The sequence below is a fragment of the Schistocerca americana genome, chromosome 10 (assembly GCF_021461395.2).
Source record: "Schistocerca americana isolate TAMUIC-IGC-003095 chromosome 10, iqSchAmer2.1, whole genome shotgun sequence".
Lineage (NCBI taxonomy): Eukaryota > Metazoa > Arthropoda > Insecta > Orthoptera > Acrididae > Schistocerca > Schistocerca americana.
In genome coordinates, this window is record NC_060128.1 from 98882882 (window position 1) to 98910036 (window position 27155).

General features: G+C 43.2%; 1 protein-coding gene across 1 annotated transcript in view; it reads right to left on the bottom strand.

Annotated features, from left to right (window-relative positions):
* LOC124552463 (aminomethyltransferase, mitochondrial) overlaps positions 1–27155 on the bottom strand; it is a 174590-nt gene that overhangs the window by 41056 nt on the left and 106379 nt on the right. The window contains exons 2-3 of the mRNA XM_047126738.1: positions 12124–12449; positions 1148–1366 (exon numbers count right to left, since the gene is read on the bottom strand). Coding sequence (XP_046982694.1) covers positions 1148–1366; positions 12124–12438 — 534 coding nt within the window. The 5' untranslated portion in view covers positions 12439–12449. The remainder of the gene's footprint in view (positions 1–1147; positions 1367–12123; positions 12450–27155) is intronic.

Genomic DNA, 27155 nt, shown 5'->3' on the forward strand with positions numbered 1-27155 from the left:
AGGATAAAATCAGAGAGATTCGAGCCCACACATAGGCATACCGACAGTCTTTCTCTTCACGAACAATGCGAGACTTGAATAGAAGGGAGAGCTGATGGAGGTACTCAAGGTACACTTGGTGTTGTTCTTCCGCTTATGACGCCAATTTTCGGTTTTTTTCCCACATTCCACAGGACTATGGACTGAACGCTTGTTTTAATGCAATGTTTTTCACTTTTGAAACAAGCGTTCAGTTCATAGTGCTGTGAAATGTGGGAAAAAAACCGCAAATTGGCATTCATAAGAAGAAGAACAAACCAAAAATGCAACAGGAGCGTATTATGTAAGAAGTTGTCCACGCAACCTGCCACTGATGTTGCCTTGCAGAAAATAAGGGCGAAACGCGTATGGCACTACAATTGTGTTTTATTCAATTGCTGTCAGACGGTCCATAAGTAAAAACTATCAATATACCGTAATATTGCAGGACAGTGCTCAAGGACGTAGAGTGCAAGCTGTTACTGACTTGTTTGACTGATGGGGCTGCTAAGTGCTATACCACCTACTGCATTCCACTCACTTAAGCCCTCGTGAGATTAATCCGATTTCTAAACTGAAGGAAACACTTCACAGCATTCGCTTCAGAACTGCTACAAATTCGTCAGGCAATAGACCGCGCCGCTCGAACTGTCAACACAGCTGGCGCTGCTAAGACTACCCTACGACTTCCACATCGCTGGAAACTACTTTGGTGACTACTTTGAAGGTGAGTAAAACTTTGAAACACGTATCTACTTTGTACGAGCAGTAAATAAATAGTTGCCCTATTAAACGGTTCAAATGGCTCTGAGCACTATGGGAGTTAACACCTGAGGTCATCAGTCCCCTAGAACTTAGAACTACTTAAACCTAACTAACCTAAGGACATCACAGACATCCATGCCCGCGGCAGGATTGCAACCTGCAACCGTAGCGGTCGAGCGGTTCCAGACTGAAGCGCCTAGAACCGCACGGCCACGCTGGCCGGCCCACTACTAAAGTTCCAACCCTCATATTAATGTGAATAACAAGTTGTTTCTCAAGTACAGCTCTTCACCAGGTATGCTTTGTGGGTGACAACAACAACACGTGGACAGCTGTGTTTTTTGTTATGGTGGCTGTTGTTTACCTCTGCATCCCTGAGCAGCTGCTGGTCGTGGTCGCGGCGCGCGGCGTTGGAGACGAGGTGCAGGTAGCCCAGGGCCGTCTTGGTGACGACCAGGTCGTCCAGCACGCCCCCCGTGTGTGGGTGGGTGAAGACGGACAGCGCGGCCGCGTTGTCGGGCAGCGACTGCACGTCGGCCGGAGTCAGGCGCTCCACCAGCGCCACACGGTCCCTGCCGCGCACCTGCAGGCACACACGTAAACACACCACGTCACAACACACCGCCGTACACCACACTCAGCTGCCGGACATCACCTGTTAGTTCGATATCGGAAGACGAGAGACCAGCCCACTGTTTGACTGTCCACTGAGAACAAATACACTACTGGCAATTAAAATTGCTACACCACGAAGACGACGTGCTACAGACGCGAAATTTAACCGACAGGAAGAAGATGCTGTGATATGCAAATGATTAGCTTTTCAGAGCATTCACACGAGGTTGGCGCCGCTGGTGACACCTACAACGTGCTGACATGAGGAAACTTGCCAACCGATTTCTCATACACAAACAGCAGTTGACCGGCGTTGCCTGGTGAAACGTTGTTGTGGTGCCTCGTGTAAGGAAGGGAAATTAGTACCACCACGTTTCCGACTTTGATAAAGGTCGGATTGTAGCATATCGCGATTGTGGTTTATCGTATCGCGACATTGTTGCTCGGGTTGGTCGAGATCCAATGACTGTTAGCAGAATATGGAATCCGTGGGTTCAGGAGCCCTGACTCAACACATGGGGACGTTTGCAAGACAACGACCATCTGCACGAACAGTTCGACGACGTTTGCAGCAGCATGGACTACCAGCTCGGAGACAACGGCTGCGGTTACCCTTGATGCTGCATCAGAGACAGGAGCGCCTGCGATGGTGTACTCGACGACGAACCTGGGTGCACGAATGGCAAAACGTCATTTTTTCGGATGAATCCAGGTTCTGTTTACAGCACCAGGATGGTCGCATCCGTGTTTGGCGACATCGCGGTAACGCACACTGGAAGCGTGTATTCGTCTTCGGCATATCGGCGTATCACCCGGCGTGATGGTATGGGGTGCCGTTGTTTACACGTATCGGTCACCTCTTCTTCGCATTGAAGGCACTTTGAACAGTGGACGTTGCATTTCAGATGTGTTACGACCCGTGGCTCTACCCCTCATTCGATCCCTGCGAAATCCTAAATTTCAGCAGGATAATGCACGACCGCATGTTGCAGCTTCTGGCAATGGTGGCCGAGTAACTGGCTCGTCACAATACGCCAGTCACTACTCTTGATGAACTGTGGTATCGTGTTGAAGCTGCATGGGCAGCTGTGCCTGTACACGCCATCCGAGCTCTGTTTGACTCAAAGCCCAGGCGTATCAAGGCCGTCACGGCCAGAGGTGGTTGTTGTGGGTACTGATTTCTCAGGATCTATGCACCCAAATTGCGTGAAAATGTAATCACATGTCAGTTCTAGTATAATATATTTGTCCAACGAATATCCGTTTATTTTCTGCATTTCTTCTTGGTGTAGCAATTTTAATGGCCAGTAGTGTAGGACGTGACCAATTGTGTATCCAACAAGTGATTCCTGTTGTCCCTTCCAGCCTGACTGCTGACACGGACGATAGCTTACAGATACCATGCCCACAGCAAGATCCTACGGAGGGCGATGCTGCTGCGGGAATGTCACGTTGAGCTACCACATCCAAAATTGCTGACACTGCTTGAGAATGACATGGTGGTCGGTCGGTACAGTTGGGTCTTCACGGCCTGCTTTTTTTTTTTAAAAAAAAAGGTAGCAGTAATCACAACACAGATAAATCAAATATTATAAAATATTTAGGATTTTGAAAATATACAAAGAAATATATTCTGAAATTAGTACAGATCAATGTACTCTTAACTGGGGCAGTCTCTACTGACATGAAAAAAAAAACCGTTCGCAGAAGGACATATTGAGAAAGCATTGACATATAGCTATACAAGTTTAAGTCGAGAACAGTTGAAGACAGAGTACTGAACCACGAGAACTGGCAATAAAAGGGAGGTGGACGGTGCAGACTTTGGTGAAGCTAACGGCATGGCTGGCGCTGCTACTCTCCCGTGGTATCGCCGTGGTATAGCCTACACACACATTTTCCGTAAATATTATAGGGGGCCCGTCCAGGTTTACACTTGGATGGTGACCATTCAAAAAGATCTGCTGTCACCTCTGCTTTCGTTACTATCTAAAAAGAATTAAGCTGAAAATGCAGCGATTTATTTTCACCTAGCTTATTAACAGATTGAAACTTTGAGAAAAGCGTCATGAGTAGCGAATTTTGAGTAAAGCGTACACTTTTCTCTGGTTTCCATGTCAATATTTGCCTCTGTTGCCAAAACACGGAGGATTTTACACTGTATCACCTCATTAACGTGTTGTGCAGACACAATTGTGAGACAATTCTGAAACAGTGGTTTATTACTTTATTTAGTAAGGTGCTGAGGAAAAGTAAAGTCAGTAGCTTATCAAAAAGCACATCCTCGGCACAGAAAAACTTGTAATGTCTTCACGTATGTAGTTCCAAAACCCATAGCGTTTCTCGAAAAAGCTGTAATTATTGGAATAACATGGTAGGTAACGGAATTTTACATAAATACGATATGGTAAAACCTCACTTCGATATCTGAAACCGTTCACTAAATATAAGGAGTGTTATGGATATTTCACTCTGGCTTTATTGCTGGCGCGGCGTGACCGCAAATGAGTGTGCTACATCAGATCAATTTTCTCAAGATTGGTGACAGGTAGATACTGTAAGTAGGCTGTTTAGGTTTTCATGTTGGTAACGTCACTTAGCGCTCTGTGTGAAAATCACTGGCTGTGCTGTGTGCAGTCTGTGGCTGGTTGGCATTTCTGGAATATTCGGTGTTGTAGTGTTGGGCAGTTGGATGTGAACAGCGCGTAGCGTTGCGCAGTTGGAGGTGAGCCGCCAGCAGTGGTGGATGTGGGGAGAGAGATGGCGGAGTTTTGAGAGCGGACGATCTGGACGTGTCTACTTCAGAGTGAGTAAATTTGTGAGACCGGATGTCATGAACTGATATATTTATGATGACTTTTGAACATTATTAAGGTAAATACATTGATTGTTCTCTATCAAAATCTTTCATTTGCTAACTATGCCCATCAGTAGTTAGTGCCTTCAGTAGTTTGAATCTTTTATTTAGCTGGCAGTATTGGCTCTCGCTGTATTGCAGTAGTTCGTGTAACGAAGATTTTTGTGAAGTAAGTGATTCATGAAAGGTATAGGTTATTGTTAGTCAGGGCCATTCTTTTGTAGGAATTATTGAAAGTCAGATTGCGTTGCGCTAAAAATATTGTGTGTCAGTTTAGTGATGATCAGAATAAGTAAAGAGAGAAATGTCTGAGTACGTTCAGTTTTGCTCAGCTGTTTGACAATCAAATAACTTAAGGGGTTTACCAGTACAGTAATTCATTAATTTTTCTAAGGAGACGTTTCATAATACATCTACCCATGTAATATGCGCCAGAAACAAAATCATAGCGACCTCTGCTTTTCATTGCATACTTTCTCGAATTTCAAAAAAAAAAAAAAAAAATGGCTCGGAGCACTATGCGACTTAACTTCTGAGGCCATCAGTCGCCTAGAACTTAGAACTAATTAAACCTAACTAACCTAAGGACATCACACACATCCATGCCCGAGGCAGGATTTAAACCTGCGACCGTAGCGGTCGCTCGTCTCCAGACTGTAGCGCCTAGAACCGCACGGCCACTCCGGCCGGCTTTTCGAATTTCGTGTAATGTCTTACTTTCACGTAAATATCACAATACCTACGACCATTAACGAAATGATAGGTGCATCATCATGAACCTGACATACAAAGCTGTAAGTAAAGCAAAAATTAAATTTTTTACCGAATAGTTTTTGTAAAATCGTTGTCGAAAACTGTAGGGGGCGCGCCTCGATTCTATCATCACTGACCGGCCGAAAGGTGCTCAACACTTGTCGGCCTCCCCTTCCAAACAAACAAATGAACTCGCCCAGGGCTTTGGACGAAAACTGGTGAGTGCGCATCGGCCACCGTATCCTGTACGAGATATACACGACGTTCGCCTACAACTATCGGCAACCCTTCACACATTGCTGCATCACAGGGTTACATACGTACAAGGCATTGCCTTCGAGGACTGCGTCGATCACGATGACTGCAGACAGCAGGAGAAGCGCCCCCAGAGATCCTCCGTGTCGGGACTTATTTCCTCCAACGTGCCTAGTGTGGGGCACTGGAACGGCTCGAATTCCTCCGCGCCCTCGCTATACAGGGCGTTGCAAGCTGTGGCGGTAATTTTTAAGTTGACTGAAAGACGCGCTCTCTGACCGCTAGATGGGGATACTATCTGTGACAACGATGAAAGCGAGGCCAGGGATGATTATTAATGTGAAATCAGGCGCGCACTAATTAGTTAGTAGCTGTCTGTCCGTCTGTGTTCACATCTTAAAGAGACTAGACATATGTCTACGCCCACCAAGTATTATTACCTTGTGAATGTAGCACATAAACGTTGCGTGTGAAAATTTAGTCAGGACAGCTTTAAACAGTTGCTTGAATATTTATTTACTAGTCATTAAAAGTACATCGTTGTGTTTGGGTGATTCTGAGGATCTGCAAGGCCACCGGCAATAATGGAGGGAAACACCAAAGTGCCACTGGAACGCTGAAGAGGTATAATTAAATTATTTCAAACAGACATAAAAACATTTTATATTTTTATATTGACATATTGTTATCGAAATCTTATTGTTCAATTTTTCTTCATTATCTACAGTGACTGGATAGCCAAAACCCCTCCTTTGTCCGATAATATAGTCCGGAATAATCTTAAAAAATAATTTACCCCGTTTAAATAATATTTCCCTGATCCTCTGCAAATCTTTTTCCCCACAATAAATTACCCTACAAATGGCGACCATAACAGGATCTGCAAGGACACCAGAAATATCGGAGGAAAACACCAAAGTATCACTGCAGTGCTGAAGAAGAATAAAAAAGAAAATTATTTCAAAAAGGGAGATAAGAACATTTTAATTTTTTATATCTGTGTATTCTCATCGAAATCTTATTGTTCAATTTTTTTCTTCATTAGCTACAGTGGCGGGATAGCCGAAACCCCTCCTTTGCCCAAAAATATACTCCAGAAATTTAAAAAATCGTTTAACCCTTTGAAATAATATCTCCCCGATCATTTCCGAATCATTTTCCGACAAATAATTACCCTACAAAGCCAACACGCCGGCAATTCGCTACACCAAAGCTCTGGGCCAGTTCGTGTGCCAGCTCTTAGCAGCTTAACGGTCAGAACTCGGTCGGAAGCCACCGCAGCGGTTTCGATCGCTACCTGGAATGTCTGCGCGCGCTTACAGCGACTTTGCTAATCTCTGGACTTTGCTTCTGGCTAGCCAGTATTCATCGAACAAAGGGTCTGCCTGTTTGTTCTGTCAGTCTCAGCATCAATGTCAGCGCGAGTGTTAGTAAACTGTGTTCTACCTATGCCGAGCAGGAGGAAGGTACAGAATACACAACAGTTTAGTGAGACCGTTGATGAACAGAGGAAACGTACATTAAAAAAACTATCATTACTCTCTTGTTGCCACCTTGTTATGTAAAACCGCCATAAATACTCTTGCTCTCTGCGACCCCAGTAAACAAATAGACTAAACTAAACTAACCAACTAACCCTGCCCGAACAGGCCATGAAGGCCCAACGGACCGACCGGCCGCCATGTCATCCTCACACTACAGGTATCACTGGATGCGGATACGAAGGGTCATGTGGTCAGCACACCGCTCTCCTGACCGTATGTCAGTTTCCGAGGCTGGAGATGCTACTTCCCAGTCAAGTAGCTCCTCAGTTTGCCAACAGCGTTCGGCAGACCAGATGGTCACTCATCCCAGTGGTAGCACAGCACGACGGCGCTTAACTTCGGTGATCTGACAGGAACCGGTGTTACCATTGCCGCAAGGCCGTTGGCGTAAACAAAATAAAGTTTTTTACATGTGAAATTTCATCATTTTCTAACTTACTATTGGTGTGGCATAACACTATTACCACTCCCCAACGATAGCTTGAATGCTGGTTTTTGAGGCAACTGATTCTTTGAGGAAAGTGTGCGAAGTGATTTTGCCACAAGTTGACAACCTGCAGTACACGTTCCCTCAGAGGCTGTAGTTGTTGTTGTTGTTGTTGTCTTCAGTCCTGAGACTAGTTTGATGCAGCTCTCCATGCTACACTATCATGTGCAAGCTTCTTCATCTCCCAGTACTTACTGCAACCTACATCCTTCAGAATCTGTTTGTGTATTCATCTCTTTGTCTCCCTCTACGATTTTTACCCTGCACGCTGCCCTCCAATGCTAAATTTGTGATCCCTTGATTCCTCAGAAAATGTCCTACCAACCGATCCCTTCTTCTTGTCAAGTTGTGCCACAAACTCCCCTTCTCCCCAATTCTATTCAATACCTCCTCATTAGTTATGTGATCTACCCATTTAATCTTCAGCATTCATCTGTAGCACCTCATTTCGAAAGCTTCTATTCTCTTCTTGTCTAAACTATTTATCGTCCATGTTTCACTTCCATACATGGCTACACTCCATACAAATACTTTCAGAAACGACTTCCTGACACTTAAATATATACTCGACGTTAATAAATTTCTCTTCTTCAGAAACGCTTTCCTTGCCATTGCCAGTCTACATTTCATATCCTCTCTACTTCGACCATCATCAGTTATTTTGCTCCCCAAATAGCAAAACTCCTTTACTACTTTAAGTGTCTCATTTCCTGATTTAATTCGCTCAGCATCACCCGACTTAATTCAAATACATTCCATTATCCTCGTTTTGCTTTTGTTGATGTTCATCTTATATCCTCCTTTCAAGACACTGTCCATTCCGTTCAACTGCTCTTCCAAGTCCTTTGCTGTCTCTGACAGAATTACAATGTCATCGGCGAACCTCAACGTTTTTATTTCTTCTACATAGATTTTAATACCTACTCCAAATTTTTCTTTTCTTTCCTTTACTGCTTGCTCAATATACAGACTGAATAACATCGGGGAAAGGCTACACTCCCTTCCCAACCTCAGAGGCTAAGGAGTACAAAAACGTCATCTATGTGACCACCAACGCGTTCCAATGGAGACACGCCCACTTGAAGGTGGAGATAAAAGACCTTTGACAGTGTACATTATAGTGATTGAAATCACACACGAGGGCACATCAGACAAGTGAGATGTGGCAGTCTTTTGCCTTCACGCTCATGGAGGCAGTGAGTTGCAGCACCACCATGCAGCACACAGCCAAAGTCATGTCTTGCAGCAGGAGACACGGAGTCACCAGGAGGCTACCTCGGCTGTAAGGCTTTTGGGAAGGATCACCAGTCCCACAAGGCAATTATCAATAATCTCCACCCACACTGATGCTGACCTGGTGTTGACTGTTCGCTGCCACCACACTGCAGTGATTCTTCATAATCCATAGATGAGTGTCGTGTAGCTTGGAGAGACCGCTTCTCACAAAGGTAGCCTCATCTGTGGATACAACGGATAAGAGAAATCCCAGCACCGTGGTGGCCTGTGCGACGAACCAGCGACAAAACTGTTGCTGACAGGAAAAGTCCATAGATAATAAGGCCTGCATTCACTTTAAGCGACTCGAACAGTAGCAGCTGTCAAGGGGAACGTTCCCCACACTCGTCTGGTTTACCCCACGCTGATGTGCTACCTGCCTGGTGCTGATGGCAGGGTCACCATCGAAGACCTCTTACCTCCATCTTCAAGTGGGAGCAGCTTCCTCGAAATGCATTTCCAGGCGTATATCCATACTGACCTTTTCTACTTCTTATCCTCTCAAGGATAGTTTCCTGTAGTTTGTGTCAGGAAGTAGAGATGAATCGCTATTAATTCTAGCGACGACATGGACTAAAAATGGGAAAATTAGCTGACATAAACTACTTTGACTGGCGCTTGTGAACGAGCACCTCGAAATTGGCGAAGCTGGTAGGCTGAAAAGGAATGCCGCGTGGTGAGGGCCTCCCAGCAGGGAGACCCGGTCGGCTTTTGAGGTGACGCCACTTCGGTGACTTGCGCGTCGATGAGGATAAAATGAGGATGATGACGACACAAACATCCAGTCCCTGAGTGGAGAAAAACTCCAATCTAGCCTGGAATCGAATCCGGGCCCTCTGGCATGACAAGTCGGCCCGCTGCCCACTCAACCACTGTGGCAGGCGCTGGTAGGCTGTTTGCATGCTACTGTGGTGAGAATATGTGGAAAGCAGTTGAAGGACGCTAAAATAACGAGTAGGGGAGAAGGTTATACAAGGCTTCGTCACATAAGGTGAGGTCGTAGGCTTGCCCATTCTGTAAGTCATGAAACGATCTGTGGTACATACACTATATGATCAAAAGTATCCGGACACCTGGCTTTCACGATTCACCTCGGTCTGCGTGGGAGATGTCAAACAGTGTGCAAATGGTTCAAATGGTTCTGAGCACTATGCGACTTAACTTCTGACGTCATCAGTCGCCTAGAACTACTTAAACCTAACTAACCTAAGGACATCACACACATCCATGCCCGAGGCAGGATTCGAACCTGGGACCGTAGCGGTCGCTCGGCTCCAGACTGCAGCGCCCAGAACCCCTCAGCCACAACGGCCGGCAAACAGTGTGCAGTGGCGCCTCTTGTGGAAGTGGCGGCAGGGTCTAGGTGGTCGCGGTATGAGCATCAATGTAAACAGACAAGACACAAAGTAGCATTCAGTGACTCACCTCGGTCTGCATCATGTGGGAGACGCCGAACAACGAGCAAAGGCGCCTGGTGTGCAGGGTCTGAGCGAGTGTGGTACGAGCATCAGTGTAAACAGACAACACACGCTGTGGTGTTCTGTTACTCACTTTGGTCTGCATCATGTATGAATGTGGAACAGCTTGAACAGTAAGCCGTGCCAGAGGGCGGGGGGGGGGGGGGGGTCCGTTTGGTTGCGGTATGACCATCAGTGTAAACAGACAAGACACACAGCAGCATTATGTGACTCACCTCAGTGTGCATCATGTGGGAGACGTCAAACAGCGAGCAATGGCGCCCAGTGTGCAGGGTCTGGGTGATTGTGGTTCGGGCATCAGTATAAACAGACAACCAGACTGTGGTGTTCTGTTACTCACTTCAGTCTGCATCATGTGGGAATGTGGGAGATCTCGAACAGTAAGCTGTGCCAGAGGGCGGGGGGGGGGGGGGGGGAGGGGGGTCTGTATGGATGCGGTATGACCATCACCATCAGTGTAAACAGACAAGACACACAGCAGCATTATGGGACTCACTTCAGTGTGCATCATGTGGGAGACGTCGAACAGCGAGCAATGGCGCCCAGTGTGCAGGGTCTGGGTGATTGTGGTTCGGGCATCAGTATAAACAGACAACCAGACTTTGGTCTGCAGCATGTGGAAGACCTTGAACAGTAAGCCACGTCAGTGGGCTGGGCTGTCCGTGTGGTTGTGGTACGAGCATCCGTGTAAACAGACAAGACACACAGCAGCGTTCTGTGACTCACCTCAGTCTGCATCATGTGGGAAACGTCAAGCGAGCAATGGTGCCTGGTGTGTAGGTGGATGGTGAAGTTCAGATGGTCACAGCAAGTACAACAGTATAAAGAGACAAGACAAACAGTGGCGCTTCACGGTTCACCTCAGTCTGCATCATGTGGTAGATGTCAAACAGTGTGCAGTGGTGCCTCATGTGCAGGTGGCAGTGGGGTCCAGGTGGTCACAGTGCGGTCATCAGTGTAAACAGACAAGACACAAAGTAGCATTCTGTTACTCACCTCAGTCTGCATCATATAGAAGATGGCAAACAGCGAGCAGCGGCCCCTGGTCTGCAGATTGGCAGGGGTATGTGTGGCTATGGTACGAGTATCAGTATAATCAACTAGACACACAGTCGCATTCTGTGACTCACCTATGGATGCATTATGTGGGAGACGAACAGCGAGCAATGGCGCCGGCGTGCAGAGTCTGGGTGATCCTGGTACGAGCATCCGTGTAAACAGACAATGCACGCTGTGGTGTTCTGTGACTCACTTCTGTCTGCATCATGTGTGTGTTGAACCATGGCTGAGTGTGGAGGGGTGACGAGCTGACTCTCAGAACCACCGATGATGCCTCTACACGGCTCCTGGGACACCAGTGGAGAGAAGGGAATGCCGGAGGGCAGAAATACCAGTACATGGACAGGAATTGGCCGAGATCCTGGGAAACTGGTGATCGACAGCATGTGGGCCTCGCCAGCCTGGGGGCTACAGGTTGTTCCCCTGAGCACCTCCGTAATTACGATTATGCTGTATGTGGATGCTATACTGCTGATGAAAAGGGTTGCCATCAGCAGTGGCGGCGCCGCCTCCACGTGGTTCTCCGTGGGCACCCAAAAGGGTGGCCAAAGGTGCTCTTCAGATGGAAGGTCCATTCCCCCACAAAGGGGGTAGATTTTCCGAGCTGGTTTCCTTCGTTGTGGCGGAGTTGGGTAGTGGATGCATGGGTTGGACTTGAAGGGAGTATGAGCAGAAGCTCGGGGATCCCTGATGATAATCCACCTCTGGCCAGGGGAAACCCAAACCAGAGCAGCCATGTACAGAATTGTCTGCATCGTGTGGGAGATCTCGGACAGTAAGATGTGCCAGTGGGCAGGGTGGGGGGTGGGTCCGTGTGGTTGTGGTACGAGCATCAGTGTAAACAGACAATGCACGCTGTGGTCTTCCATGACTCACTTTGGTCTCCATCATGTGGGAGATGTCGAACAGTAAGCTGTGCCAGTGGTCGGGCGGGCGTGGCCCCGGGGTGTCCAGGTGGCCACGGTACGAGCATCAGTGTAAACAGACAAGACACAAAGTAGCATTTCTGTAACTCACCTCGGTCTGCATCATGTGGGAGACGTCAAACAGCGAACAGTGACGCCTGGTGTGCAGGTGGGCGGCGGGGTCCGGATGGTCGCGGTACGAGACGGGCAGCAGGAAGCCCGCAAAATCGACGAGGCGCGCTCCCAGCGAGCGGTGCAGATCCAGGAGCGCCGTGGGCCGCGGGGGCGGCGGTGCTCGCGGCAGGGGCGGCGTCGGCGTGATGATGCAGAAGCGCCTCCTGGCGGGGGCGGCGCCGGAGGCGGCGGCGGGCGCGGATAGCGCCGACACCTGCCGGTGGAGCAGCGCCCAGCGCACGGCGCTAGGCATGGTCGGGCAGTCTGCAACACCGAGGAGGCCCAACACTGTAATCTCCCGCACTCAACAGCCCAAGATAAACTGATCATGAAGTGTTTTGACGGCAGATGTCATTGCTCCAGGTACGCCTTCCACGATTTATGGTCGTGGCCCATGAACCTTTTTTGTCACTGAAATTTTGTCCTGAGCTGCCCTCGATATTTTCAGAAATTAAACAACACTTAAAGTAGTAAGGGAGTTTCGCTATTTGGGGAGCAAAATAATTTATGATGGTCGAAGTAGAGAGGATATAAAATACAGACTGGCAATGGTAAGGAAAGCGTTTCTCAAGAAGAGAAATTTAACATCGAGTATAAATTTAAGTGCCAGGAAGTTGTTTCTGAAAGTATTTGTATGGATTGTAGCCATGTATGGAAGTGAAGCATGGACGATAAACAGTTTGGACAAGAAGAGAATAGAAGCTTTTGAAATGTGGTGCTACAGAAGAATGCTGAAGATTAGATGCGTAGATCACATAATTAATGAGGAGGTATTGGATAAAATTGGGGAGAAGAGGAGTTTGTGGCACAACTTGACTAGAAGAATTTTTTGGCCCTGAAATTTTGTCCTGAGCTGCCCTCGACATTTTCAGAAATTTAACTAAAAGTAGTAAGGGAGTTTCGCTATTTGGGGAGCAAAACAATGTATGATGGTCGAAGTAGAGACGATATAAAATACAGACTGGCAATGGTAAGGAAAGCGTTTCTCAAGAAGAGAAATTTAACATCGAGTATAAATTTAAGTGTCAGGAAGTTGTTTCTGAAAGTATTTGTATGGATTGTAGCCATGTATGGAAGCGAAGCATGAACGATAAATAGTTTGGACAAGAAGAGAATAGAAGCTTTTGAAATGTGGTGCTACAGAAGAATGCTGAAGATTAGATGCGTAGATCACATAATTAATGAGGAGGTATTGAATAGAATTGGGGAGAAGAGGAGTTTGTGGCACAACTTGACTAGAAGAAGGGATCAGTTGGTAGAATATGTTCTGAGGCATCAAGGGATGACCAATTTAGTATTAGAGGGCAGCGTGGAGGGTAAAAATAGTAGAGGGAGACCAAGATATGAATACACTAAGCAGATTCAGAAGGATGTAGGTGGCAGTAGGTACTGGGAGATGAAGAAGCTTGCACAGGATAGAGTAGCATGGACAACTGCATCAAACCAGTCCCAGGACTGAAGACCACAACAACAAAAACAACAACAACAACAGTTAAAAAGCAGTCTTGATTGCATAAACACATTTATTGAAAAATCGTGACCGGTTTCAATCTGTTTTAGACCACCATCAGACCATACTCCACAGGTGGCAGATGCAGACAATGGCACGGAGCAGACACGAGATATCTTTGTCTTATATATGTGGCTCCTGCTTGTGTCAGACATCTATGTCTTGTACATACAGTTCCTTCTCCGTGTCACTGTCTCCACCTGCCATCTTTGAATTATAGGCTGATGGTGGTCTAAAACAGATTGAACTGGGATTTAAATGAATGTGTTTATGTGATCAAGGCTGCTTTGAAATTTTTATTACTTATTGCCTTTCCAATTATATTTACAATAATCTTCACAGGCCTTTCTGATTCCCATGGGTCTCGCTGCTTGACAGGGGAAGGTATGCAGTAGACATTTACATGTGGTCAGGCGAGACAATACTAGTCAGAGCTGAAACTAAACTACTGCACTGCCGTTTCTCAAAGGTGAACTTTGTCTATCGATTCTGTGAGCAGCTGTCCATATATGTCTTAAGTTTGTTGGCTTCTCCTTTTGTGTCATCAAAAAATGGGTCCAAATGGCTCTGAGCACTATGGGACTTAACACCTGAGGTCATGAGTCCCCTAGAACTTAGAACTACTTAAACCTAACTAATCTAAGGACATCACATACATCCACGCCCGAGGCAGGATTCGAACCTGTGACAGTAGCGGTCACGCGGTCCCAGACTATAGCGCCTAGAACCGTTCGGCCACACTGGTCGGCTTAAAATTATCCCCATGCTTGTAAAGCAGTGCGGCTGATTCCCATTTGGGGGATGCGGGGTCGGCCCCAGTCTAGCCAGGGCTCTTACCTCGGTGTGAGGGGTGGTAGGGGGCGCACTCAACCCTATTGGAGCCAACTGAGGAGCTCCTCAACTGATCGATGCTGCATCCGAGAGCACCACTGGCAGAGGACGACACAGGAATTTTTCGAGCCCGGCTGGCCCATCTAGAGCCAGAACGCCGAACTTTACCAGCCTAGCAAGAGAAATGATCAGGGATATTACAGGAACGCTCAGTCGAAGTAAAAAGCTCTGTCGAACATGGGTCGTAAAATGCTTACCTTACAAGGCATCTATAAGTGTACTGCTTCACCTTCAACACCGTGAGACAAATGTCGACCACTACAAGCTCTTTAATATTTCCGAAGTAGTAGTACGGACCAAAACTTTAAAAAAAGCTATTCGTAAAAATGGGCTCCAAAATGGGCTTTAAGATGAGGAAATGTGCTACACAGCATTGAATATAAACAACTGCTTATAGCTTTTAAGGCTGCACTTCAGAATGCAAGATAACTTGACACTTTTTTCTTATTGTGGTCCTCTCAAAGTACAGAAAACAAATAGTTTCCTGCAAGATTTGTTTCACAGTACTGAAGTGAAGAAGAGCTCCTGGGTCTTGTTGTTGTTGTTATTGTTGTTGTGGTCTTCAGTCCGAGACTGGTTTGATGCTGCTCTCTATGCTACTCTATCCTGCGCAAGCTTCTTCATCTCCGAGTAACTACTGCAGCCTACACCCTTCTGAATCTGTTTAGAGTATTCTTGCCTTTATCTCGCTCTACGACTTTTACCCACCGCCCTTCCCTCCAATACTGAACTGATGATCCTTTGTTGCCTCAGAATGTGTTCTAGCAACCGATCCCTTCTATTTCTTCTGTAGCACCACATTTCAAAAGCTTCTATTCTCTCCTTGTCTAAACTATTTATCGTCCGTGTTTCACTTACATACATAGCTACACTCCATATAAATACTTTCAGAAAAGACTTCCTGACACTTAAATCTATACTCGACGTTAACAAATTTCTCTTCTTCAGAAATGCTTTCCTTGCCATCGCCAGTCTGTATTTTATATCCTTCCTACATCGACCATCATCGGTTATTTTGCTGCCCAAACAGCAAAACTCATCTACTACTTCAAATGTCTCATTTCCTAATCTAATTCCCTCAGCATCAGCCAACTTAATTCGAATACATTCCATTATCCTCGTTTTGCTTTTTTGATGTTCATCTTATAACCTTCTTTCAAAACGCTGTCTATTCCGTTCAATTGTTCTCCCAGATCCCTTGCTGTCTCTGACAGAATTACAATGTCGTCGGCAAACCTCAAAGTTTTGTAATGTGTTTATCTGACATGTCCACATCCAGGAGGATTCGCTCTTTTATGGTTCTATGGAATGAATAATTAATCTAATCTAAATCTAATCTAATCTCTTTATTCTTCGTGCCTAAGTATTTACAAGCATCTCCCGCTCGAAGTCTCCTAATTTCAGCGTGTGACATGACGGTGTGCGACGTAACGATGTTGGTGCGTGAAAACAGCGTGACAGCGTGCTGTAATCGAGTTTCGAATTCGAAAAGTTCGTCCGCATATGGAGCACCCTTTCATTCTGCATGACAATACGAGATCACACATGAACACTGCGACATCTGCAACTATCCGACACCTTGGGTTCACTGTCATCGATCAGTCTACATACAGCCCCGATTTGGCCCCATCCGACATTCATGCGTTTGCAAAATTTGTAGAACACCTTCGAGAACTTCACTTTGATAGTGATGAAACGGTGCAAGCAGAGATGAGGGTGTGGCTCTGTCAACAATGCCAAACATTCTACAGTTGCGGCATCATCAAACTGGTTTCACGTTGGGAGAAATGTGCTCCTCATCAGCGGGACTATGTTGAGAAATAAATCTGTAGACATGAAGAACGAAGACTGCGAATATTAATTAACATTTGTTTTATTTCAAAAGCTTGAAGAGTTCTCACGTGCGTTCGGAAGCATTATAATTCTGCAAGCCCTAGAAGTTTCAATTTAGACCTTACCACACGTATATGCTATTTTATATACTTCACATGTCTGTAGAGGGGAGCGCTTACCCTTTAGAGGTCTGAGGGCTTAACATCGGTCTGCTGCTATGTTCTGGAAAATTTTTCCGAACTGATAAGCTTCTTTTATTACAAGTAAGGGAAGCAGTTGTTTAGCAGTTGTTGTTGTGTAGGGGGTAGCGTCTCTGATTACTAATCAAACCGCGCTCGAAACCCGCCAGCGGTTAAATTTTGATTAATAAACAATATTGGCGGCCGAAGACTACCGACATAAGAAGTCACCCTCATTCCGCTAAAAGGCCTTGTCAAAGAGGGCGGAGATGCGGATAGAAGTTCAGGGCTCTGTCTTGTCCTTGGAGTGGGAAACTGCCCCTGAAGGAGGTGGAATTAGCAATGATCAACGGCAAGAGGATACAGAAGGCAATGTAAACCACTGCATTAAAAACACATATCGTGTGTACAGAGGACATGTGGTGTGCAATTGAAAAACTATCATGACGATCCAGAATGAGATTCTTACTCTGCAGCGGGGTGTGCGCTGATATGAAACTTCCTGGAAGATTAAAACTGTGTGCCCGACCGAGACTCGAACTCGGGACTTTTGCCTTTCGCGGGCAAGTGCTCTACCATCTGAGCTCCCGAAGCACGACTCACGCCCGGAACTCAGATGGTAGAGCACTTGCCCGCGAAAGGCAAAGGTCCCGAGTTCGAGTCTCGGTCGGGCACACAGTTTTAATCTGCCAGGAAGTTTCATATCAGTGCACACCCCGCTGCAGAGTGAAAATCTCATTCTGGAAACATCCCCCAGGCTGTGGCTAAGCCATGTCTCCGCTATATCCTTTCTTTCAGGAGTGCTAGTTCTGCAAGGTTTGCAGGAGAGCTTCTGTAAAGTTTGGAAGGTAGGAGACGAGATACTGGCAGAAGTAAAGCTGTGAGTACCGGGCGTGAGTCGTGCTTCGGTAGCTCAGATGGTAGAGCACTTGCCCACGAAAGGCAAAGGTCCAGAGTTCGAGTCTCGGTCGGGCACACAGTTTTAATCTGCCAGGAAGTTTCATATCATGATGATACCTTCCAGAATAGTCCACCATTCGGATCCCTGGGAGAGGACTATCAAGGAGACGTCATCATAAGAGAGTAACCAACCGAAGGATAACTTTCTATAAGTAAGGCCGTGGAATGTCGGAAGCTTGAACGTGGTAGGAAAACTGGAAAATCTAAAAATGGAAATGCAAAGGCTCATTCTAGATACAGTGGGGGCCAGTGAAGTGAAATGGAAAGAAGAGAAGGGTTTCTGATCAGATGAGTGTATGGTAATATCATCAGCAGCAGAGAATGGTATAATGGGAGTACGATTCGTTATGATTAGGAAGGTAGGGGAAGGGAGTGGGTTATTGTGAACGATTCAGTGATACAGTCGTTCTTATCAGAATCGACAGCAAACCAACATCGACAAAGATAGTTCAGGTATACATGCCGACGTCGCAAGCTGAAGATGAACAGATAGAGAAAGTATATGACGATATTGAAAAAATACAGGGGAGATGAAAATCTAATAATCATGGGGAAGGAGCAAAAGAAAAGGTTACAGGAGATATAGTGTCCCTTTTGAAATATTCAAGCCGATATATTTGAAGTAAATAATAAAAGGACTCTAAATAATATTACGTGGACATAAACGACTAATTAATTATGAAAATGTATTAAATTAGCTTCAAAGACAGACTATACCGATTGCAATGTAGTAAAAAGACGTTATTTATATTAGATGCGATCATAGTGCATAACGTTCTCGAAACTAACATTATTATCTTTGTCATTATATATAAGAGAAAAAAAAATTAAAAATCACTTCGAGTCACATCATTTCTTCTGCTGTGTGTAAGGTACGCTTGCTATTGTAAAGCGGTAGCTTTTGTTCTATTTGTTCTCGTACGTAGCAAATAAGTGTGTATTCTGTGCTTAGTGGAAATATATTTACAAAATGTGAGTGCACTGTATTACTTAAAAAACCCATCCAAACACTTCTTCCTGAATTAATAATTGCAAGAAGTTATTTACCATTTTTTCAGTCTCTGCAAAGCGAGCAGCGGTGATTTTTGCAATTGGCCACCATTACGCGGCGTATTTAAATTTTTTTTTTTTTTTTTTTTTTTTTTTGTGTAACATATCACCACAGCTGGAGCAGAAAGAATCATTTCAAGTTATTCAATTAACTTAAGTGCAAGGCTTCACTAATTTTATTTCGTCAAAAAATGCATACTTCCAAAGATACGATTTATTCTAGGTCCGTGCACTTAGTCTGCATTACGTTTCGCCGAAAGCATTTGAAATAATTTGTAGGGAGCCTGGCACTTATTTGAAACATAATTTAATATTTATCTTTGGCCACATACAAATCTATATATACTATATTATGAATTTCTAGTGTTTCACTTAATACTAATAACAGTAATTAATAACCACAGAAAGGAAGGGATAATATAGAGAATATGGGCTTGGGACAAGGAATGAGAGAGGAGAGAGACTAATTGAGTTCTGTAATAAATTTCAGCTAGTAATAGCGAATACTCTGTTCAAGAATCACATGAGGAGGAGGTATACTGGGAAAAGGCCGTGTGATACGGGAGATTTCAGTTAGATTACATCATGATCAGACAGAGATTCCGAAATCAGATAGTGGATTATAAGGCGTATCCAGGAGCAGATATAGACTTAAATCACAATGTAGTAGTAGTGCAGAGTATGCTGAAGTTTAACAGTCAGAAAGAATCAATACGTAAATAAGTCGGATACGGAAGTACTAAGGCATGACGAGGTATGCTTGAATTTTTTAAGCCTATAGATACAGCAATAAGGAATAGCTCAGTACGCAGTACAGTTGAAAAGCAAAGGACATTTCTAAAAAGGGCAATCACAGAAGTTGGAAAGAAAAACATAGGTGCAAAGAAGGTAGCTGCGAAGAACCCGTGGGTAAGTGAGGAAATACTTCAGTTGATCGATGAAACAAGGAAGTACAAAAATGTTAAGGGAATTCACGAAAATAGAAATGCAAGTCTCTGAGGAATGAAAAAAATATGAAGTGCAGGAGAGCTAAGACGAAATGCCTGCATGAAAAATCTGAAGCAATTAAAAAGAAGTGATTGTCGGAAGGATTGACTCAGCATGTAAAAAAGTAACAACTTTCGGTGAAATTAAAAGCAACGGTGGTAGCATTAAGGATACAGGGTACTTATAAATGGTGGAAAATTCGAAAATTTTTATGACTTTATTAAATTCTATAGTCTTTCGTGATTACATTGATACATACATTATAGGGTTTCAAATGACAAATGACCTATATGTAATTGTAAAGCTACGGTCATGTATGCCAACACGCCCCCCTTTATTTCTGTTACAGAAATCAGTATTATTTAGAAAGGAACTGTGAACTTCCTGCTTCCAGAGATTATGCGTATGATACGTTGTATATGTTACTAACAGTGCAGGTTTCGAGTGTCTGTACATGATTATCTTTGCTAGTATTTACTTTCGTTTTCCTGAAGCAGTTTGTTCACGTGTTACTGAATGTTTGCTGCCCAAGTGCTACATATATTTGCGGAAGTGCATATCCTTTATTGTGCAATAAATACGAACTATGACACGCATCAAGAAATTCAATAAAAGGAAATTCCGTGGTAACCTGTTCACAAATAAAGCAAGCCACACGGTTTGTCTTAACAATGACGCTGTTTGTAGTGGATTTGTTGTTGTTGATGTAGGAATCTTATCTTCTTTGATAAAGGAAGAGGCGAAATGTAAACAATGTGATGGTGTAGGCTGTCTGGAAACAACTGAACAACAAAGTATTAAGAAGGTTCAAATGGCTTTGAGCACTATGGGACTTTACTTCTAAGGTCATCAGTCCCCTAGAGCTTAGAACTACTTAAACCTAACTCACCTAAGGACATCCCACACATCCATGCCCGAGGCAGGATTCGAACCTGCGACAGAAGCGGTCGCGCGGTTCCAGACTGTAGCGCCTTGAACCGCTCGGCCACCCTGGCTGGCTATGAAGAAGGGTTTAGCATCAAATTTAGTTGTTCTATGTAGATCCTGCAATAAATCCAGCTCGGAAATGACTTCAAACATTGTGCATAAATCATATGATATGAATTTGAAGTTAGTGTATGCAATGGGTGCAATAGGAAAAGGAAAAAAGGCTGCTCAAATGTTTTGCTGTTTGGTGGACCTTCCTCCACCTTGCAGTAGGTCCAGCAAGTACATAAAAATACTTTTAGGTGCCTTGAGGGTTGTGTCTAAAGCATCTATGAAACGTGCAGTAGAAGAAACTGTAAATATTACTGGAACCAGGGAATTTGCTGGTGCACTTGATGGGCCATGTCAACGTCGAGGAAATCGTTCCTTGAATGGTGTTGTAAGTGATACTTCTCTGGAGAATGGAAAAGTTGGTGATGTTGAGTGCTTATCTAAGTACTGCCACGCCTGCCATGGCAGCACTGAAGGACATATTGAGCATCCGTGTTCTAAAAATTATGATGGTTATAGTGGAGTTATGGAATATGATGGTGCTCTGAAAATATTTCAGAGGTCGCTGCCTATTTATAACGTTATGTATTCGAGGTACCTAGGTGATGGGGACTCTAAAGTTTTCAATAAAATTAATAAGTTCAATGATGATACCTTTGTAACCAAACTGGAGTGTTATGGACATGTGGACATGTGTGCTAGATTGAGGGAGCTACGAGGAGAAATGAAAGGAAAGTTGCTATCGGATGGAAATCCTCTGTCTGGCCGAGGCAGATTGACAGAAACAGACATTCTTCAGAATTATTGTGAACTGGCCATTAGACGAAATGCACCTCTGAATGATGTTACAGCAATGAGAAAAGCTGTACGGGCCACCTAGTTTCATAAGTTGTCCACAGATGACCACCCTTTTCACGGACTTTGCCCTAAAGGAGCAGATTCTTGGTGTGGTTGCCAAAAAGCAAAAGAAAGTGGTCAAATATAACATCATAAGCATTCTCTTCCTGAGCCTGTTATGAATGAAATAAAACCAATTTTTAGAGACCTGAGTGACCCTGTTTTGCCTACTAAACGTCTTCATGGGAGCACTCAGAACACAAATGAAAGTTTCAGCCATTGCATATGGGAAAGATTACCCAAGAATGTTTTTGTAGGACTAAATACATTAAAAGTTGGAATTAAAAAAGCACAAGAAGATCAACTCCTTTTGCAGATCAACGAAGACTTCAACAAAAACAAGACTAGGAGCTTTTACAGAACTTTTAAACAAAAAATAACCAAGTACAGCCCACCGACACTCCAATTACAAGATAAAAATGGTAATATTGCACACAACAACAGGGATAATTGCAAAATTTTGAGGGAATATTTCAGAAACCTTCTCAACTGTAAAGAACCAATTGAAAAAATGAATTTCAGCAACTCAACTTCAACAAGTCCTAACTCAGAACCACCCACCGTCGAGGAACTACAATCAATCATTTTGAATCTCAAAAACTATAAGGCTTCGGGAGAGAACCAAATTACAGCTGAACTGTGGAAAAATGTCAATAGAAATGCCATAGAATCTCTCCAAAACATATTTGAAGAAATATGGAAAACAGAAAGAATTCCGGATGAATGGAAGATGGCCCTCATTCACCCAATTCATAAGAGGGGATCCAGAACAGACCCCAACAATTACAGAGGGATTTCGCTCCTTGACGTAACATACAAAATACTGTCTAAAGTCCTTTTGAACAGAGCAGAACCCCAGCTAGATTGTCAACTTGGAGAATACCAGGCAGGCTTCAGAAAGGGAAGATCCTGCCCAGAACAAATTCTAAACCTCAAAAATCTTATGGCCTACCAAAAATCGAGAGCAAAAGCGTATGTCATCACATTCATTGACTTTCCAAAGGCGTACGACTCCATAGACAGGGAATCTCTAATCTCCATATTAAAAGAATTGAACCTAGACAATAAAACTACAAACCTAATTAGAGAAACCATCACCAACACATACTCCAAAATTAAATTTATGGGAGAACTCTCAGACCTATTTGAGATAAAAACTGGAGTAGGACAAGGTGATGGACTCTCTCCATTGTTATTTAACTGTGCCCTAGAAAAAATAGTAAGAGAATGGAACAAGAAAATCAATAGTGGAATCCGACTAGGAACAAAAAACAAAGGCATCAAGGTTAATTGCCTAGCATTTGCAGATGATATGGCCCTACTAGCTGAAACATGGGAAGAAGCCAAAGAACAGATCCTCGAATTACAGAAACAAGCAGAGAAAATAGGCCTTAAAATTTCTTTTGAAAAAACCAAAATCATCACAAATATAAAAAAGCCAATGAAATATCTTAAAGTAAGAGACCAAAAGATCGAAATTGTTAAAGAATTCAAATATCTTGGTGAATGGATTAGCTGGAACGCCCTTGAGAAAAAAGTAATAGAATTAAGAAGAAACAAAGTTGAACTAGCCTTTCAGCTTACTAAAAATACTTATAATAAAAAGTTCCTCTCATGGAATTCAAAAATAAAACATTACAACACTGTCATTAAACCAGAAGCACTATATGCAGCTGAGACATTATCTATCACTAACCATGGCCCAATTGAAAGGCTAGAGATCAAAGAAAGAAAAATATTGAGAAAAATTTTAGGCCCCAAATTTCATAACGACAAACTAATTCATACCGAAAATGAAACACTCTACAAAACCACAGAAAAACTTTCGGATACAATGAGGAAAAGAAGAATTGAGTTTTATGGGCACATTCTCAGAATGAACCCAAATAGACTTACAAAAAGAATGTTTGACTACTTCAGGAATAAAAAATCCAAACCAAATTGGTTTATCCAAACAGAGAAAGACTTAAGAGAACTACACATCACAGAAAAAATGCTCACAGACAGGACCGCAAAAATGATAAGCAAAGACAGAAAAGAGGGATTCCAGCTCCAAAATAGAAAGAAAAGAACGATTGTCATCTCTGATGAGGAAAGAAAAGCAAGATCAGAAAGAATGAAGCAGTACTGGGCGAAAAGAAAGGCACAGAACACACAGAAGTGATTGATTCAACGTACCCCAAAGTTGGGTGAAACGAAGAAGAAGAAGAAAAGTTGGTGTTTCAATGATGGAGTGATAGGAAGGTTGGAAGTCCTGAGACATTTAGGCATAAAATGTGGCTCTAATATGGAAGATCAATTGCTTGTGTGGGACAGACAATGGTTGCATGAAGCTGAAAGATTCGCTCTTCAAGTTACCAAAGAAGCAAGAAGTGCTAAAAGGAATGCCAAGAGAAAGCTTAAAGATGAAGAAATGCTGCAGGATGAAGACTATGCTTCAGGAATGTTCTGAGGCACAGTTTAAGTGGACTCATATCTTCATTTGCAATTTCCCTTAAGTTGTATTTTTCAGAATTCAGGTACAAATATTTCCTAAACTTTATACAGAATTGCTCTAATTTTTTTCTGTGATTTGCAATAGTCCATACTTAGGTAGTAGACCTAAGCTTTATTGAAATATAGAAAAAATATCTTTTTATTAGGAAAAAAATTATAAAAATTAAAATGTAAGATGTGATACACATAATAGGTGCAATTAAATAGGTCTAGTGCCTCAGCCATCATGTCATGATATCTGGTAAAAATTTGGTCTCCTTCAAATGTATGACATTGGATTAAATGGTACCTCAATTTGAGGAAGCATTTTGGGAACAGGTTCAAAAATATTCAAAATACTTCTAATTTGTTTAGAAAGTGTGCTGTATTACCTGATATGAACAAAAAATCTGTAAAACGTATATATTATAAACAATGCCTGAAAGAAATAGGTGTTGATTTTTACGTAATATTGAGCCGGGAAAGTATACTGTATTGTTAAGAGTGCAAAGTGAATTTCGCTGTTAAATGGAGAGGTGAGAGAGGATGGGTGGAAAGAGTACACTGAAGTCTCTATGAGAGGGAAGGTTTGTCTGATGTGATACAAGAAGGAACTGGAGTCGATTTAGAGGAGATAGGGGATCCAGTATTAGAATCACAATTTAAGAGAGCTTTGGAGGACTTAACAACAAATAAAGCAGAAAGGATAGATAACATTCCAAATGTTGCTCTGTACAACATACGAGTCTGGCGACATACAACCCGAATTTCCAAAAAATATCGTCCACACGATTCCGAAGACTGGAAGAACCGACAGGTGCGATAATTATTGCACAATCAGCTTAAGAGCTCATGCATCCCACCTGATGACTAGAATAACATACAGAAAAATGGAAAAGAAAACTGATGATGTGTTAAATGTCCATAAGTTTGGCTTTAGGAATGGGAGAGGCACCAAAGAGGCAATTCTGACCTAGAGGTTGATAATGGAAGAAAGATTAAAGAAAAAAGAAAGCAAGACAAAATTATAGGATTTGTCACCCAGGAAAAAGCGTCCAACAATGTAAAATGGCGCAAGATGTTCGAAATTCTGAGAAAAATAGGGGTAAGCTATGAGGAGAGACAGGTGATATACGATATGTACAACAACTAAAAGGGGATGATAAGAGTGGACAACCAAGAACGAAGTGCTGGGGTTAAGAAGGATGTAAGACAGGATTGTAATATTTCGCCCCTGCTGTTCAATCTGTACATGGGAGGGTCAATGGTAGAAATAAAATAAAAGTTCAGTAGTAGAATTAAAATTCAAGGTGAATTCGCTGATGACATTGCTATCCTGAGTGAAAGTTAACAAGAATTGCATGATACGCTGAATGGAATGAAGAGTCTAATGAGTACAGAATATAGACTGCGAGTAAATCGAAGACAGACGAAAGTAATGAGAAGTAGCAGATACGAGAACAGAGAGAAATTTTACATCACGATTGATGGTTACGAAGCAGATGAAGTTAAGGAATTCTGCAACCTAAGCAGCGCAATAACCAATGACGGATGAAGCAAGAACGACGTCAAAAGCAGACTAACACTGGCAAAAAAGACATTCCTGGCCAAGAGAAGTCTATTAGTATCAAATGTATGTCTTAATTTGAGGCAGAAATTTCTGAGAACGTTTGGAGCACAGCATTATATGGTAGTGAAACATGGTCTGTGGGAAAATCAGAACAGAAGAGAATCTAAGCATTTGAGGTGTGGTACTACAGACGAATGTTGAAAATTAACTGGACGGATAGGGTAAGGAATGAGGAAGTTTTCGCAGAATCGGAGGGGAAAGGAATGTGTAGAAAACGCTGACAAGGGAAGGGACAGGATGATGGGACATCTGTTAAGACACCGGGGAATAACTCCCATAGTACTAGAGAGAACGGTAGAGGGCGGAAACTCTAGAGCAAGACAGAGACTGGAATACATCCAGCAACTAATTGAGGATGTAGGTTGCAAGTGTTACTGCGACATGGAGAGGTTAGCACAGGAAAGGAATTCGTGAGAAGACTGGTGACTCACAAAAAAATATCACTTTTGCAAGACTTATGGGAACAAGAAGCACCCGTGAAGACGTCCAAAGCAGCTCTAGGCAAAACGCTAGGAACAATAGATCTTAGTGAGCCACGGTAGTACATCATAGACGATTCACCATGACCTAAAATAAATCGGTCAATAGTTAAATACTTTTAGTTCATTCATGTACAAATCTTCTTAACACTCTTACAATTAGAAGTATGGCAGTGTTGATATTAAGAATGTAATCTGTTTGCATTACAACTGATGGATAACATAATGTTTATTCTTGACTAGGGACTCGCCCTGGCTTCACACAGATGCCGGCATCTATAGCCAGATGACTTGTTCACAACGTAGTTTGTCTGTGTAGTAATGTACAGAAACGTTGCTCGTCAGTCAGTCTATCAGTGAAAACCATTTCAGAAGCCTTGTAGCAGTCCCTGAGATTAACCTAACATAAAGAAAAATGCGGTGGGGTACTTTACTTTGTAATATGTATAGAGCTCGCGTTACAGTTTGTACGTATATTTCATTATTCTTATTTTATTGACATTTTCATTATACATTGTACTGTTTCTTCTGGGTGGACTGGGGTTTAAAAAAAATGTAAACTAAATATTACGATAAATTTTATAAATAATCGACAAGTACGCCATAGAAGAAGAGATAGAACTACAATGGACATGTTAATCCATGGACTCTTGCGCGTCTATGCATGAACTATCTTTCCTTTGTCTTTCACTTACCGTATCTGCTTGGATTCGGACCTAAGAGGACGTTTTTGTGTAAAGGTCATCTTGCTGTACCAGCTGATAATGTAAGTTGTACTTAAAACCCGAAAAATATAATGGTTATTTTGTCAAAAGAATTTGTGTATGTGGTCAATCTATTGTTAGTCTGATACCTGTATTGCCTTAAGTAGATATGGGCCTTAACAAAGAATTTTCATTGTTAGGCGCCATCTTAGAAAAATTTTTAATATCTTTCTTTTAGCTCATCTACGAGACGTCCGTCGGTTGGAACAATTAACTTTATTTCAGATCCCACGAGACCGGAGACAGCTACTAATAATTTAACAATCTTATTTACAGATTTTCTTTATATAAGGAGATAACATCCCAGATAAAAAAGGTCTGGTCACAGGATTCCAGT